Raw genomic sequence first — 12,062 nt, 5'->3', positions numbered from 1 at the left:
AGCAACGTTCAGTGGGGTTTAGATAAGTATAATGGCTGTATAGTTCGTGTCAGATGTCAGTTTCCTGTTGTGTCTGCTTGCAGATGGAAATCCCCAATATTCAGAAACAGAGGAAGCAGCTTGCTAAGCTGGTCCTTGACTGGGATTCTGCAAGAGCTCGGTAAAGTACAACTCTCCCGTTCCCTTTTATGCTCAGGAAGTATCAGCCCCGCTTCCTTGCAAGCACATCTGCTCCATAGTTGATCTGAGGGGTCCTTGGTGCTCTCTGAGCTTGGCTGTTCTTCTGCAGACGTTGCATTACCCAAACTAGATAACATCATCGCGGCGCCTAATTTGGGTAATGAAACATCTGCAAGAAAGCAGTCAAGCTCGGAGAACACCAAGGACCCCTCATTTCAGCCCTGAGCTATAAATATTCTCCTTTATCATGGTTGATTTTCAGGCCACATCCCACCTTTCAGACATTGCCATTCACTCACCCTTTGGAGGAGAGAGAGAATCTGCCTTGTTCCCTCGCTCGGCTCAGCTGCCCAGGGGATTATCAGCTAGCGATGTACTGTAGGCGTCCTTGTGCAAAGAGTAAAAGATGCCAGTGGGATTGATTTGACACAAGTATAACCAATGTTGTTCACTAGGACAGCATCAGCTCTCCCATAAGGTAGTAACCTGGCACAGCTTTCTGCTCGAGTAGCCAAGTGGAGAAGAACCCGCGGGCCCCCAAATGAACCCCAGTTCCCACAAGCCCTCACCCATCAGCCACACCCTCTCTGTGCCAGAGGGCAATAGAATGAATCCTCTACTTTCAGTCACGTTGTCCTGCTTTGAATGGGAGCCCATGTACACCAGGGGTAGTGTGGCTTTCTAGGTCCCATATCTGTTTGGCGTGCCGTTGGCGTGCCATGTTTATTTAGTTGGAGTTACAGACCAGACATCCTCCCCTTCAGTCCTGTCTCAAGGATATATTCAGCTCATAAACTCTATTTCTTCACTTCCTGCTTGCCTTTTCATAAGTAGTTTCATTTGAAGATCCTGTTCTGCAAACTATGCTTCTGCATGGAAAACAAAGATTCATTATGGAAGAAAAAGGATTGAGGCACCCGTGGTTAATCGTTCATAAGTGTTTTGTCTCCCGGAATTCTTTCTGGATGTTTGCTTTCTTTTATACAGGTGGAACCAAGCCCATAAAACCTCAGCTACTAACTTCCAAGGACTCCCATCTAAGATAGATTCCCTTAAGGAGGAGATGGATGAAGCTGGAAATAAAGTAGAGCAATGCAAGGTGTGTCCTTTTGGGAATTCTTGCTTCAGTCTTTGATGGAGAATTGATGAATGACTGGAGAGGTTTTACATTTCCCTTCCTAGCAAAATGGAGATTCTCAATCAGTCTTTTTCCAAAAAGCAACTGGACTTTCTTGAGGTTTTTTCCCCCTTTGAAAACGTTTAAAGGAACACGAAAGTTAGAAATGAAGAAGCTTCTTGGGTGAGAAGAGAAACATTTTCAAAGAAAAAAACCCCAAGAAAGTTCAGTTGCCCTTGGGAAAAGCACCTTTGGGAATCCCTAGTAAGAACATCTAGGAGAGAAGCTCATGCTCTTCTTGGTTTTCAGGGCAAACAGAATTTTTCATCTGGAGCTTATTTATTAATATCTTTTATGCCTCTCACAGCAGTCTAACAGGTGAATTTAATTCAGGTCAGAGGGAGGGGATCCTTATCTTACTAACACCAGCCCTGGCTTCCTAGGAGACGTACTTCAAATTGATGATAACCGTTCTCGGTCACCTGTATGCAGTCTCTGGGATGATGTTCCTCAATCTCAGCAATTTCAAGATGTGTAGACTTCAATTTCTAAAAGTCCACACAGATCTTAAAAGAATTAATAAATTATTTGTTCTAAGAATAAATAAACTTAAAGAATTCTGGGAGTTGAATGAAGTCCACACATCTTAAAGTTGCTAAAGGTGAGAAATCTAGAACTAATAGGAACCAGCTTTTCAATCAAGCTGAGTTATAGCGCTCAGGAAAGAATGAAATGTAAATAAATAAAAATCCCATTAGCCCTTTTGCTTGCCATGAACCGTGATGGCACAGTGGTTAGAATGCAGTACTGCAAGCTACTTCTGCTGACTGCCAGCAGTTCGGCAGTTCGAATCTCACCAGCTCAAGGTTGACTCAGCCCTCCGTCCTTTCGAGGTGGGTAAAATGATGACCCAGATTGTTGGGGGCAACAGGCTGACTCTGTAAGCCGCTTAGGGAGGGCTGAAAAGCATGTGAAGCAGTATACAGGTAATCCCCAAGTTAGAAGCGTTCCCTTAGTCAGTGTTCAGAGTTACACGATAAGCACCCCCTAGTGTTTATGAAAAAATCCCAAAATTACAAATGTTGCCGCATCACTGCAGTCATTCACCCTTATAAACAACCACAGTGGCACTGCAACATTCATCCTGGCTGTTCCCTCTCCCCCCCTCCTCCCCCTCCCCGGTCTCCCTAGGCACTAGGCCTGTAAATACTCACTTTGCAAAGATCAAGATATCCTTTGACTTCTTGGCTGTTTCGCTGCTTCCTTCGGTGTGTTCGCAGGGAATAGAGGCCTAAAGTAACGCAAGTTCATGCAAGATCAGTGGCGCGAGATCTCACGGTAGTTTAGGCCTCTGTTGTCTGCAACAGAGAATGGAACGGAAACTGGGAGAGAACGGACGTATGGAGGCACGCAAAAGCCTACCCTGGCCATTCTGGCCCTCGGAGGTCTGGAGGAGGCCTCCAAGGCCCAGAATGGGCCTTCAGAATTGAATTTGAATTTGAATTTTATTGAATGTATATACCACCCTTTCCCGAAGGACTCAGGGCGGTTTACAGGGTATATAAAACATCAATACAAAAATTAAGAGCAATTTAAAAACATTAAACTAAGTGCCTGAAAAAATATAAAACCCCAGTTAAAATCCCCAATTAAAACTTAGCCTGGGCCAGAAAGCTCGAAGAGCCAGGTCTTCAGGTCTCGGCAAAATGATCAAAGGTCGGGGGCAGTCCTAAGCTCCACGGGCAGCTGGTTCCAAAGGGCAGGCGCCCCCACAGTGAAGGCCCTCCCCCTGGGTGTCATCCGCCGGCATTCTTTGACCGGTGGCACCCTGAGAAGGCCCTCCCTGTGGGAGCGCACAGGACGAAGGGAGCTTGATGCCGGCAGCAGGTGTTCCCACAAATATCCCGGACCCATGCCATTTAGGGCTTTATACGTCATCACCAGCACCTTGAATCTCACCCGGAGGGCAACTGGAAGCCAATGCAGCTCGCGGAGCAGAGGTGTTACATGGAAGTAACGGGAAACCCCCATCACAACTCGCGCAGCTGCATTTTGCACCAGCTGAAGCCTCCGAGTGGTCCTCAAGGGCAGCCCCATGTAGAGAGCGTTGCAGTAGTCTAAGCTCCTATATGGTCATCAAAACTGAGCCGTGAATCCAGGAGGACACCCAAGTTGCGAGCCCTATCAATGGGGGGTAACACCTCACCCCCCATCGTTAGAGATGGAATAGTCTGGTTGACCCGAGATGCCGATATGCACAGCCACTGAGTCTTGGCAGGATTGAGACGAAGCCTGTTTCTCCCCATCCAAACCCGGACCGCCTCCAGGCAACGGGACATCACGGTGAGGGCATCACTGGGTTGGTTCGGGGTGGAGAAAAAAAGTTGGGTATCAACAGCGTACTGATGATACCTCACCCCAAAACCACGAATGATCTCGCCCAGCGGCTTCATATAGATGTTGAACAGGAGGGGAGAGAGAACCGACCCCTGAGGGACTCCACAAACGAGAGGCCTCGGGGCGGATCTCTGCCCTCCCGTCAACACCGGCTGCGAGCGGCCCAGGAGATAGGAGAACCACCGTAAAACAGTGCCTCCCACCCCCCTGAGATGCCGCAGTAGGATACCATGGTCGATGGTATCAAAAGCCGCTGAGAGGTCTAATAGGAGTAGGACAGAGGAACAACCCCTGTCCCAAGCTCTCCAGAGATCGTTTATCAGTGCGACCAATGCCGTCTCCGTGCTGTGCCCGGGCCTGAAACCTGATTGGTATGGGTCCAGATAATCAGTTTCCTCCAGGAACAGGAGAAGCTGATGCGCCACCACACTCTCAACAACCTTCGCCAGAAAGCGAAGGTTGGAGACCGGACGATAGTTGTTTAAAACAGCCGGGTCCAGGGCAGGCTTCTTGAGGAGGGGTCTCACCACCGCCTACTTCAAGGCGGCAGGGAAGACACCCTCCTTCAGGGAAGCAGTTATTACTGCCTGGAACCAGCCTCGTGTCTCCTCCCGGGCCGCGAAAACCAGCCAGGAGGGGCACGGGTCCAATAAACAGGTGGTGGAGCTCAGCCTCCCCATAATCCTGTCCACATCATCAGGGGAAACAGAGCCCCGCTGAAGTGTACCCCGGTGTCCTTTCCAGGCAGCAGCAGCTCGGAAAAGGCGGGGAATGCTTCAGTGGGGCTGCAAAAGCCTGATCTGGGTGACCGAGGCCTTTTCCGGGCTGCTGCCGCCTGGAAAGGATGCCGGGGGACACTTCAGCGGAGCTCCGAAGGCCTGATCCAGGTGTCGGAGGGCTATTCCGGGCTGTTGCCGCCCAGAAAGAATGCTGGAGAATGCTTCAGTGGGGCTCCGAAGGCCTGAAGAGAAACTGAAGAGAAAGTGGATCATGCAACAAGCAATTGGTATGACCAAGAATTGTTTAAAACAGAAGAAAGTCAATGTTTGCGAAGGGCTAAGTCCAGATCTCGACCATAATCCTATACAAATGTTGTGGGAGAATCTGTGCAAGGAAGTCCACCTGTTTTATGTTACATTTCTGCAGAAATATTGAAAATTCAAAAGGGGTTCACCAACATTTAAGCATCACTGCATGCTTTTATCTGATTTTTAATAAAGTATAGTGTATAGCTTTGTTTATACTTCTTGCACAAATTATTTGGATCATGTAAAAATGGTAGAAAGTTTGAAGCCAATATTGAATAAGTTTTCCTGTATTGTATTGGAGGTAATGGACTGTGATTATATTCATTTAAAATAGGCACATGAGATAATTTCTGAAAGGGAAATTTAGGTGAGGAGTCCTGGACCTTACGGAGGATATGGTCATTTTCATATCCTAACTTAATTATCCTGGAGAGCTGGTTCAAGCTCTGTCTGCCAGATTGCTGGGCCTATTTCAGAGGGCTGCTGGGCGAGGCGGTGTCTTGTGTTACTAACTTGAAACTTCTTTTTTCTACACACCTTCCCAAAATCTCCAGGACCAACTTGCCGCAGATATGTATAACTTCATTTCCAAAGAAGGGGACTATGCAAGACACTTTATCTCGGTGAGTAAGTTTCCCCCCCCCCCCCAGGTAGCACATCTTGTTCTTGGACATACATTTTACCTGCTTAATCCTTCTGTCTGTGTGCTGTTCTGTTCATTCAGTGCTAACTTTTGTTTTAAAATATGGGTTTTGTTCTCAGTTATTAGAAGCCCAAGCAGATTACCATAGAAAAGCATTAGCAGTCTTAGAAAAGGTGCTCCCCGAAATCCAGGCCCATCAAGGTAAAGTAACTCCATGCTCTGCCTCCTGCTTTGCCTGTGCCATCTCTGCACTCTTCCTCCTCCTCCTCTTCCTCCTCCTCCTCCTCCAGTTCACTTCGCCCCCTTTCCGCATGCTGTCCTTCTTGAATGAAAACACGGGAGTTTTCTTGATGGTACACTTTCCAAAATTATCCTCTCCCTTTTGCAGTGGCATCCCTGAAGCTCTCCCAGTTCCCTCTAACACTAACACTAACAAATCCCTAGGAACTCGTCTGAAGCTCCTCCAGAGCATCACCTTTCCTTGGACAGGTGAGGCGCGGCAGCCTGCTCCTTGGCCAGTTGTGGAGCCATGGTCTCTCCCCTGCTGCCTCGCGCTTTTCCTCGGTCACCTTATTGGGGAATAGATTAAGTTCTTGGCGAAGTCTGCTCTGATCAGCATCTCTTCCCAGAGATGTCGGATCGTAGCCTCCTGCTTGCAAAACTTTTTGTGTGGTGCCGTCCTTAAATATTGTGCATGCAAAATAGCCTTCTCAAACATGGCTGCCGGGAAGGAGGCGCCGTTGAGTCCTCCCAAAGACCAGCTTCCAGAACAGTTGAGCAGATCCTGCAGAGGAGAAGAGGGGGGGCTCTTTGACCTTGAAAAGGCCTTTCAGTGGTGGAGGAATCCCACAAGTATCCCAGTAAATAGCTGGTTAGCTGAGCTACATTGTCCTAAGAAGGCTGAATAATTTTTCTATCTGCTTTATTTGTTTGTTGGTTTGTTTATTAAATTTATATGCCACCCATCTCACTCTGAGAAGCAACTTTATAATCATGTAAAATATACTAAAGGCAGTTATCGTGGCAAAAAATATGAAATCATCTAAAAATCAAGTAAAAACATATACAGTGGTATTTAGTTTATCAAGGTAAATTAGTCATAGCTGTGGCTAATGAGCCCTGAAATGACATGTTTTCTGCTAATATTCTAAACCTTAAAGAATGAAATAGTCTTTTACAAGCCACTGCATTGATGAAGGCCGTAGGTTTCAAAAATTCATTATGAGAGGCAGCGTAATGAGGGAGGGACGTTACCCTAGACAGTGGCAGATCCTGACCTCCAGGGATGGGCCTCATGGTCCCTTTGATACTGCCAAGCAACAACTCCCACCCCCTGACCTCACGGTTGGGGCTGCTGGCCTTTGTAGTTCAGCAGCATTAGAAGAGCACCGTTATTTTGGCCTTGCTGTGCACCAGTGCTGAAGGTTGTGACGTAAGCGCAGCCTTGCAGGAAGCACAATTTCAGGGGCTACTTTCTCTCAAGTCACCCAGTCTGTTCCATCGCAGCCTATTGGAGAGGCTTAATTCTGCGCTGCACGGAGCCAGGTGGCCGCTGGGGGCCCTCCCAACTCTGATTCGGGGTGGGCCATCAAGGATTCGCCATTTTTGTCTGCAGGGGTTGAAGACAACACAGCTTTGTGGAAGCCTCATGTGTCTGGGAAAGCTTTCAGACTTCTCCTTTCTAAGTTCTTCCTGAATAACTAACAGTCTGCTCAGGCACCTCTATCTTAACCTTTTGATTTGGAATAGAAGAGAACTGAAATGGTGTTAAATGTACTTAGCAGACTGGAGAGAAGTGAAATGATTTGTGTGGGCCACTTGGCAAAATTCACGTCACTCTCAAGATTGTTTAATTGAGAAAAGATATTTATTTATTTATTTACTCACTCTGTGTATACCTGCCCAATCAGCATGCAGCTCAGGGTAGCCTATGCAATTCATTTTTTTAAAGTAAATTGCACCCTGGGAACTTCCAGCATCTCCAAACAGTCAAAAACAGTCCAGATGGGCACACACACACACACACACACACACACAGAGAGAGAGAGAGAGAGAGAGAGAGAGAGAGACACCCCTGACCCACAGCCTCAGAAAAAGACCCAGGCTTCAGAGCCTTGGGAAAGACGAGCAACGTTGAGGTCATCCATAATCGGGGGTGGCTGGATTGCCAGCAGTTGGACTACAATATTGCAATGGAAAAGGCTGCTGAAGAGCTTTCTAGGAGCCCCGATGGCGCAGTGATGAGAATGCAGCATTGCAGGCTGACTATGCCCTCTGCCAGGAGTTTGATCCTGACCGGCTCAAGGTTGACTCAGCCTTCCATCCTTCTGAGGTCGGTAAAATGAGGACCCAGATTGTTGGGGGCAACAGGCTGACTCTGTAAAGTGCTCAGAGAGGGCTGTAAAGCACTGTGGAGCAGTACATAAGTCCAGGTGCTATTGCTATTCCTGATTGGACAGAATGGTCACCATCTCTTTTCCCGGGAGGAAACTGATCACCAGGAAATCACCTTTCCTTGTAAGAACGGCTCACCCCTGGCCACTTAATTCAACGAGACGTGGATCTTCCTGCCTTAGCTACCTGTTCTCACCCCTGTGGCAACCCAGCCTGCTTTTAGCATCCCTTGCCACAAAGACCTCAAGAACTGGGAAGCCTAAGCTTACTGCTTAATGAAATTACCTGATAATCGACAGCATGCCTCAGTCATTGTTGCGGCCAACATTACTACTTGTTTTTGTTCCTGGTCCCAAGTGACATGTTTTTCTCGCAACTGTGTTACGTGGGTGTGAATGATGTTTCTGAAGAACTGCAAAAATCTCCCCGGGTTGATTATCTGTCTCTCTAAGCATGGTGGTGGCATTCTGGCACTCACCCAAGCAGTTCTGTTGGGAAAGCCCAGCCCCGCCTAGCAGTCAACTCTTTGACGAACGTGGCCGTGTGAGCTGAGAGCCCTGGCCGGTCCAGGCACCTCAGCCTACGTGGGGAGCCGTCTGAGTTGATTTCTCCCAGGCTGCAAACTTGGTTTCTGGTTCTTGCTGAGGACAAAATTTAAAGGGCTCTGCCATCTTCTTCTATGATGCCTAATGACCATACTGCAGATCTCTTTCCCCCCCTCCCCCCCCCCCCCGGCTCTTCTGCATGGTGGTTTCCCAGTTGTGTGGCTGACTTTTAATTCTGCTTCTCTTAGACAAGTGGACTGAAAAACCAGCTTTCGGGACTCCGCTGGAGGAGCATCTCAAGCGTAGCAGCCGAGAAATCGCCGTCCCCATCGAGGCCTGTGTGATGATGCTTTTGGAAACAGGCATGAAGGAGGAGGTGGGTGAGGGGCCCACATGGGGGACTCTTCTCTTTTCCTGTGTGGGGCAGGGTCTTCTCTTGCACATACTAGACTGGTGGCAGCAGTGCCCTATTTGTTTCATCCCACCTTTATTATTTTGCAAATAACTCAAGGTGGCAAACATATCCAACGCACTTTCCTCCTCCTTTTTTTCCTACAACAACAACCCTGTGAGGTGGGTTGGGCTGAGAGAGAGTGACCAGCCTAAGATCACCCAGCCGGCTTTCGTGCCTAAGGTGGGACTTGAATTCACGGTCTTCTGTTTGGCCGGGTGCTTTCACCACTAGGCGAAAGTGGCTCTTTCTCCCTGGCCAAGGGGCTCCATATGCCGCCTTCTGCTCGTCTGAGACGGCCAGTTTGGCATCTTGGCTGCCAAATTTCCCGAAATCCCTTGAAGAGGGTTTGATGGAGGTTTTGCAGACACTTGAGCCTAACTTGGCTGTGTTGTCTTGATTGTGCTGGCCAAGTAATTTGGAAGCAGCCTGAATCTTCCCACTTGTATGAATCATTTTAGCTGTCTTTCTTCACTGTAATTCTGGTAGCAAACTGTTGGCCCAGACTGGTCTTATGGCAGCTGCAGGTGCTTCTCTGGTACCCCAGGCTCCCTGACTGGGAGGGTCGTGCCAGGTGCCTGCCCTCCCCCCCCCCCCGGCAAAGGAAGAAGAAGCCGAAGGGGGTGTGGAGCCTCCTGGAGGACTGGAGGAGCTAATCAAGGCCCATGGGCAAGAGGGTAGCAAGGAGTGAAGTTTACTGCCGTTTATCCCAAAATTGCTATTTTGTAGAAGCAGCAATGTGTCTTTCAGACTTCCCTTTTGTCTTCTGCTTCGTATCTAGGCCTATTTGTTTCCCCTTCGGGCTCCCCCACTTGCCTTGTCAAAAATGGGTGTTGGAGCAGAAGGCTGCAGGTTCAACATCGTGGTTTGGTATTTAGGAACTTGGTCCCTACCTCTTGTCTGCGTTACGGGTCTTTCAGCCTTGTCCCCAGGAGATGCAAGAATAAATGCACCCCTAGAGCCACAGCACAAAGGCCGCCTTCTCGCAGCAGTGGTGTGAGAAGGAGCCCACGTTCCGTCTCAGATTTTAGAAAGTTTGGGAACTGCTGGCCAATCAGGATTTTAGGGGGAACAGACTTAAACCGCGACAAGAAGGGACATGTAGGACGTCAGAGTTGAGTCAGAGTTCACTTGTGAAAAGCTGTCAGCTTTGTGGCCATAATTGTAGCATCCATTTGTCCATTATTTCTGGGGGGAAACATGCTTCTGTTTTGAAGCACAAGCTGACTTCTGTTCACAAAATATTCCCAGAAGAACTAGGGAAGAGTCACTTAGCTGAGATGAGTTTTCAAGCCATCTTGTGCCATGGTGGCCTAAGAAAGACAGAACTCTCTCCCAGCTGATCCTCCTGTATCTGATTGCTCGGAGAAATGGTATCACATTCCCTCAGGACCTCGGCGGCCCCAGCTCAGCGTGTCCCCAAGGGGTGTACGAGGTCAGCCGAACTGCCACTGGTTTCTTTCCCTGATGCCTTGCAAGGTCACCATCTTGGAAGGGAGGTCTTTTCCATGAAATGGGGAGTTAAGCGGCGTAGATCCCAGGGCAGCGGGACCCTGGCTGAGGGAAGGGTGTGTTTCCTGTCCTCCCCAGGGCTTATTCCGCATTGCTGCTGGAGCCTCCAAGCTAAAGAAGCTGAAGGCAGCGCTGGATTGCTCCTCCTCGCACCTGGATGAGTTTTACTCAGATCCTCATGCCGTGGCTGGTAAGTGGCTCCCAGAAGAGGAGACACGCCTCTGCTTCGTGGCTCTGCTCCAGGCTTGGAGGGGCTCAGCATCGACTGGGGAGAGCTGAGGAGAGACACCACTGGAGCCCATACTTCTTTGCTGGTTTCAAAATTGGCCACAACTGAGGTTCGCCCTGTGGGTTGCTTTTCTCTGTTAGTTTCTGCCCCACTTGCTGAGTTTGCTCCAGGATATTTTTGCTCCTTCCCCAAAAAATCAGATCAGCATTCTAGGGCAAGGATCCCCAACTTGTGGGCCGTGGCCCACTACCAGTCCGTGGCCTGTTGGCCACCGGGCCACAGGAATGGCTAGCCATTGTGCGTACTCCCCCCATTTACAGGCACTAGTGGTGCCGTTTGTGCATGCGTGCGGGCACTAGTGCTGTCGCAAGCATCACGTGGGCACTAGTAGCCCAGTTTGCACACGTGTGCAGGTGCTAGCACCACCAAGAGCGTCGCACGGGGACTAGCAGCCCCATTTCCTCATGCGTGTGGGTGCTAGCACTGCTGCGAGCATCGCACGGGCGCGTGTGGCTCCGTTTGCAAATCTATGCACGCAAGCACAAGCGTAAATTTGCCTGCTCCTCCCTTTCCCTCCGGGCTGCCAACCTGGAAAGGTTGGGGACTCCTGTCCTAGGAGGTCTCCCAGGGTCTCCCATACTATTAAAGGTGTGGCCTGAAGCCTGACTCTGGGTGGGGGGCCCTGATCACAGGCAGCTCTAGCAAAGTCTCTGAAATATATCTGGCTCACAATTGGCAGCAGAACGACGAATGGTTTCCCTTCTACCTGCCCCGGCTCTGCCAGGCGGTGGTCAGCTTCTAGTGGTCAGCTGCGCTCCGAGTTCAAAATCTTCAAAGCCATGTTGACTTTGGTCCCCAAGCCTGAAGAATCGTCTTATGCAGTTGTTCTCTGCTCATCCCTTGTGCAGGTTCTGCCATAGGCAGGTTGTTTTTATGTGGCAGGACTTAACTATGGTACAAATCAGTACTTGGAGATGGGTTGAAATAGTCAGTTCCAATTTCAATTTCGGGGGGGGGGGGTTGAAAAAGGGAAGTGGTGCAATCAATGCCACCATTTTGTCAACACCCTGACAGTTTTCCTCCACATTACAGTTTAAGAGGAGTCCAAAGCTTATATTATCTGATTATGTTTTTTTTCAAAATAGCCCAAAACAGCATTGGCCACAGGTAACTTTGCCAGGCAAATATTTAAATATAAACATACACTGTAGACATATTTTATCCCTCTTAGCCTTATAAATATACTGCTCAAAAAAATAAAGGGAACACAAGATAAGACATCCTACTATTAAATACAGTACATTGCGTTGTTTAAGTGTTCCCTTTATTTTTTTGAGCAGTATATTTACTTCAACTGCCCAGTGGAAAGGCAGCTAACAAAAAAGGGGCATTTACAAAACAATTACATAATAACCGAATTGGAAGGGACCTTGGAGGTCTTCTAGTCAAGCCCCCTGCTCAAGCAGGAGATCCCATAGCATTTTGGACAAATGGCTGTCAAATCTCTTCTTAAAAACATCCAGTGATGAAGCACCCACAACATCTGGAGGCAAGCTGTTCCAGTGG

At 48.7% G+C, this 12,062-nt stretch overlaps 1 protein-coding gene across 4 annotated transcripts in view; it reads left to right on the top strand.

Annotated features, from left to right (window-relative positions):
* ARHGAP17 (Rho GTPase activating protein 17) overlaps positions 1-12,062 on the top strand; it is a 79,035-nt gene that overhangs the window by 47,308 nt on the left and 19,665 nt on the right. For all 4 annotated transcript variants that reach the window (XM_083373122.1, XM_083373124.1, XM_083373121.1 and 1 more), the window contains exons 6-11: positions 84-160; positions 1,168-1,279; positions 5,277-5,345; positions 5,485-5,566; positions 8,553-8,680; positions 10,346-10,457. In XM_083373122.1, coding sequence (XP_083229248.1) covers positions 84-160; positions 1,168-1,279; positions 5,277-5,345; positions 5,485-5,566; positions 8,553-8,680; positions 10,346-10,457 — 580 coding nt within the window. The remainder of the gene's footprint in view (positions 1-83; positions 161-1,167; positions 1,280-5,276; positions 5,346-5,484; positions 5,567-8,552; positions 8,681-10,345; positions 10,458-12,062) is intronic.

Source organism: Vipera ursinii (genome assembly GCF_947247035.1).
Source record: "Vipera ursinii genome assembly, chromosome: 13".
Taxonomy (NCBI): domain Eukaryota; kingdom Metazoa; phylum Chordata; class Lepidosauria; order Squamata; family Viperidae; genus Vipera; species Vipera ursinii.
The sequence above is the reverse complement of the archived record's forward strand: the minus strand, read 5'-3'. Positions and strand labels throughout refer to the sequence as shown.